This window comes from Sycon ciliatum, chromosome 8, assembly GCF_964019385.1.
Source record: "Sycon ciliatum chromosome 8, ocSycCili1.1, whole genome shotgun sequence".
In the NCBI taxonomy this organism is placed as follows: Eukaryota; Metazoa; Porifera; class Calcarea; order Leucosolenida; family Sycettidae; genus Sycon; species Sycon ciliatum.
In genome coordinates this window covers 11337861-11342941 of record NC_088650.1, presented here as the reverse complement: position 1 = coordinate 11342941, position 5081 = coordinate 11337861, and the positions used below count along the sequence as shown (strand labels likewise).

The 5081-nt window shown below is 55.1% G+C and overlaps 1 protein-coding gene across 1 annotated transcript; it reads right to left on the bottom strand.

The window, feature by feature from the left end:
- Window positions 1–237: 237 nt before the first annotated feature.
- Window positions 238–4428, bottom strand: LOC135823550 (uncharacterized protein K02A2.6-like). The gene has a single exon (XM_065336393.1). It carries the CDS (start codon window positions 4426–4428, stop codon window positions 238–240), a length of 4191 nt encoding a protein of 1396 aa, XP_065192465.1.
- Between the last annotated feature and the right edge of the window lie 653 nt (window positions 4429–5081).

Genomic DNA, 5081 nt, shown 5'->3' with positions numbered 1-5081 from the left:
GAAAATGAAAACAATAAGACCGTTGCAGAAGGGATCCATTACAGAGTTCTAAAAGCACTAGTCTGTCCGAGGGAGTATTCTAGTATAGTGCATTGTACATGTATATCCTCTCCTCTTACAAAGAAAAGACCTAAGGGTGTACAGAGGACACACAGGCACATGCAAGCCATTAGAAAAGAGAACGAGCAAGAGAGGGAGAGACAGAAGAGTGGAGTATTTTGTTTGGAGAGACCAAAGTTAGAAGCGATCGGGAGCGTGAACGACACGGCCGCGAGCCGTGACATACTTATCAGGCTGGTCTTGAGCTGGAGGGGTCGATGGCAAGTTGGGAACTGCAGGACACGGCGGAGTAGAAGGTTGACTGGCTGGGGGATCAGGATCGGTAGTAGCGGCAGAGTGACCAGCAGGCGGCAACTGTTGCGGCGTTGGCATTGGGACAATATGCCGCCGGTTGCGTCTGAACTGGCCCGATGGGGTTGCTACGATGTAGGAGCGCAAGGCTGGTTGGCTCATCACGTGGCCAGACTCTTCACGATCAGGTAGATATACAGGCTGTTGTGGACACAGAGACGGCAGTGTCCGGGCTGCATGGCGACTGGCATGGTTGGTGCTTTGGCGATCCTTTAAGCGCTGATCCGCGGCACGCAGGTCGCTCTGATCGACTGGATGCGACTGTCGCTGTGTTGGAGAGAGAGGTAAGAGTGACTGCAGCTGGCGGTTCATCAGAAGCTGGGCTGGACTCTTACCATTCTCCAAGGGAGTGTTGCGGTACGCGAGTAGTGCGAGGTGCCAATCAGTGCCCTGACGGAACAGACTTTTGACCGTGCGAACAGCACGCTCGGCCATGCCATTGGCTTGCGGATAGAGAGGGCTACTGGTGACGTGGCGGAAGCCATAGGTGGATGCAAACTGGGCAAATTCAGCACTGGTGAATTGCGGTCCGTTGTCGGTCGTTAGAGAGTCAGGGATGCCATGGCGAGCGAACAGTGACTTGAAATGGCTGACTGTACGAGCTGTGGAGAGCGAGGGCATGTCGAGGACCTCGATGAACCGAGAGTAGTAGTCGATGACGAGGAGGTGGTTGCGACCGTCGATGGTGAAGAAGTCTGCGGCCAGATGTTGCCAAGGAAACTCTGGGAGTGGAGTTGAGAGAAGAGGCTCGGGTGGCTGAGAGCGGTGTCGACTGCATTCTTCACATGTTTGGACAAGAGTAGCTATGTCCGACGAGAGCGATGGCCACCATACGGAAGTGCGGGCCAGGCGTCGGCACTTGGTGATGCCTTGATGACCCTGGTGAAGGCGAGCCAGGATTTCTTGCTGGTGAGCGGGAGGTATGTAGAGACGCTGATCATACAGAATCAAGCCGTCGTCCGTGAGGCTGAAATGTGCGCTGTGCTCTATAAGAAACTGCACTACGGGAGGAGCATCGCTAGGAGCAGGCCAGCCGTGCTGCAGGTACTCGATGATGTGAGCACAGCTATCGTCGTCGCTTTGCCATGCTGAAACCTCTTCCAGGCGTTGCGCAGTGGCAGGCAGAGCCTCAGTGACGTACGACACCATAGCAGCGGTCTCAGCCTCCAGTGTGGCAGTGGCGTCGGCATCTGTGCTGCGCAGAGGAGCTCGAGACAGAGCGTCGGCAATTGCGAGTTGTTTGCCAGGAGTGTGGATAATACTGTAATCGAATCGAAGTAGCCGTAGACGAAACCGGAGGACCCGCGGAGGGAGGTCGTCAAGAGCACGGGTACCTAGCAGAGGGATGAGTGGCTTGTGGTCCGTCTCAATGGTGAATGGCATGCCGAGGAGGTAGTGTGAGAGCCGGTCGCAGGCCCACGTTGCAGCCAGAGCCTCCTTCTCGATTTGCGAATAGCGTGTTTCCGCTGGTGTGAGAGAGCGAGACAAATAAGCTACAGGACGGACGGACGCGTCGGGCTGGCGTTGTAGAAGCACTGCACCCAGGCCAAAGGAAGATGCATCAGCAGATACTGTGGTGTGGTAGTTGGGAGAGTACTTGGCCAGGACGGGCTCGTTACTCAGTGACGTCTTGATGCGGTCGAACGCGGCACACTGCTCAGCACCCCACTGCCACGGGGTGCCTTTGACGAGGAGAGACCTGAGAGGTTGCGTGATGGAGGCCAAGTCCGGAATGAACTTGCCTAGGTGGTTGGCCATGCCGAGCAGACGGCGGACGGAATGGACATCGGAGCAGGGAGAGAGCTCCTGGATCGCGTGGATCTTGTCTGGATCTGGACGGATGCCACAGCCATCAATCACGTGGCCCAGGAACTTGATCGAGGTGGCATGAAATTGACACTTCTCGCTGTTGAGCGTGACGCCGGCGGATTGAAGACGGGCCAGAGCTGGTCGAAGGTTGTCGACCTCCTCCTCGAGGGTGGAGCCGAATGTGAGGACGTCGTCCATCATGCAGATGTTGCCAGGGAGGTCGCTGAGCAGATCTGACATCTGTTTCTGAAAATACTCGGGTGCCGAGGAGATGCCAAAGGGGAGCCGCGTGTAGCAGAATCTGCCGATGGGCGTGATGAAGGTGGTTAGTAGCTGCGACTCCGGCGCCAACGGAATTTGGTGAAACCCGCTGTTAGCGTCCAGCTTGGAGAATACCTTGGCATCACCGAGGCGAGCGAGGAGATGGTCCGTGGTAGGGAGAATGTGCCGTTCGCGCTTGACGGCTTTGTTGAGCCGTGTGAAGTCACCGCAGATGCGCACGCTGCCGTTTGGTTTTGGAACAACGACCATGCCGGCACACCAATCGGTCGGTTCGGACACTGGGCGAATGACGCCAGCGGCTTCCATGCGACGGAGGGCTTCAATAACCTTCGATTCCATGGGCAGAGCAACTCGCCGAGGAGTGGAGAGCGAGTATGGAGGAGCCTCATCGCGAAGTTGAATGATGTGGAGAGGACCGAAGGTACCTAGGCCCGAGAACAGGTCAGGAAACTCAGCGGCAACAGGAGAGCGAGAGTCTGAAGCTGAGGCACTAGAGGTAGAGGTGGTCTCCAGGACGTTAGCAGGAGCAGGCAGGATGCCGAGAGCCTCAATGGCTGGACGTCCGAGCAGTGGAAGCTTGAGGTCGCGGACCACGTACACCTGGGTGGGCACGGAGCCGGAGTGAGACTGAGATGAGTGAGCTGTGCGCAGGTCAGCTGTAAACCGGCCACAAACATTGAGGCTTGTGTTGTCTGGGCCCCGGAGAGTACGGTTCGATGGGGCGAGCGAGATAGGCAAGTCCAGGTACGTGAACACTGTAGCTGGTATAGCAGTGACATCCGCACCCGTGTCGACCTTCATAGTTATGGCCTTGCCGTGCAGAAGCATAGGGAGATTCCAGCCTGTGCCGTGGGTCAGGGTGCCCAGAAATGCGTCAGCAGAACTCACTGCCGAGCTAGAGGAATCACTGTGGCTGGAGAGAGAATGGACACCTGTGCCCCGCGGGGACTGATGAGTGCCCTGTCGTGCAGAAGAACCGGAGGAACCAGATGGTGGCGAAGAGCGGCACACTCGTTGAAAGTGGCCTGTCTTGCCACACCCTTTGCAGATTACACGACTTGCAGGACATCGTGCGCGGGGATGTGACTCGTATCCGCACCAAGGACAAGAATCAGATGATGGAGTCGAGTGGCGCGAGGAGCTGGGAGCATCACGCAGCGGAGGACGATCGCGACTAGAACGCAGCCGCCCCTGATCCTGGCGGACAGCAAACAACGACTGATCAGCTGCTGCACGTACCGTCGTTTGTTGCTCCTTGATGGCAGCGCTTTGGCGAGCGTGAGCCAGCGCCTTCTCCAGCGTCATATCCGAATCCATTTGCAGGCGTTCAGAAAGACGTGCATCTGCTAACCCTGCGATCAACCGGTCCCGGAGCATCTCATCGTGCATGGCCTTGAAGTTGCACCTATCTGCCAAGCGGTAGAGATCATTTACGAATGCATCTAGTGACTCCGTGGGCTGTTGGGTGCGCTGATGGAAACATGCACGTTCGTACACATAATTTCTCTTCTTGCCGAAGTGGGCAGTGAAACGCTCAGTGACTGTGGTAAATTTACTCACGTCATCCTCAGGTAGATGGAAACTGTCCAGTAGGTCGTCAGCTTGCTCGCCCATCGTGTAGAGGAGGGAGTTCACCTGGACCGACTCCGGTTGGGTGTGAAGACCAGACGCCTGACGATAGCGGTTAAAACGACGCAGCCAGCGGTCCCACTGATCTGCAGCCTGGAAATTGAATGATGATGGAGGGGACACCTGTGAGAGGTGAACCATCCCCGGAAGAGAAACCTGGGCGGGCTCGGGCGCCGAAGAAGACGTAGAAGGCGCTCCACCGGAGGAGCTACCTGAACCACCATTGCTGCCTCCGCCACCGGCGGGGGAAGATCCGCGGGAAGCGGGTTGAACCGAGCTGGGGTCCGAAGAAGACATGGCTTCTGGACCGCTGCCACCATGTAGTGTTTCGTACTTTAGTCTAACCAGACCAACCAGAGAGCCAAGACCTTAGTTCTAACTGTTGTACTACGATAAGACAAAGAACCTAGAACACATGCAATCTACTAGATATAATACATACTGGCTAAAGTGGGAAGGAGGAATGGAATGCTAGATCATGTAAGTGGATCATGATGATGGGAATGATAATATCGGAATGCAAGTATGCATGGGCTACATGCATCTAGTCACATGACACTACAGTAAGGTAACTGTTTTCGAACACAGTGTCCTCCACCTTGTTTCATGCTGTCAATCTAACAATGTACATGCATGTAGGTGTGCTGGTAAATCCAACACTTTTGAAGCAAAATAAAAAAGGAAGAAAAAGCCCCCCCCCCCTTGGCTGCATTTTCTTTTCTTTATCCATCACCATAGTATAGGTTCTGGTACTTCTGCATGCACAAGTACATGCACAAGTAGTCAAGTACATGCACAAGTAGTCAAGTACATGCACAAGTACATGCACAAGTACAATGTCATGCACAAGTACTAGGCACCGGCGGATTATACCGGCATAATTATTGGCATAATTTGGTGGTTGAAAATTTGGAGCATAATTTGGCAACCTCTCGGAGGTAGGAGCATAA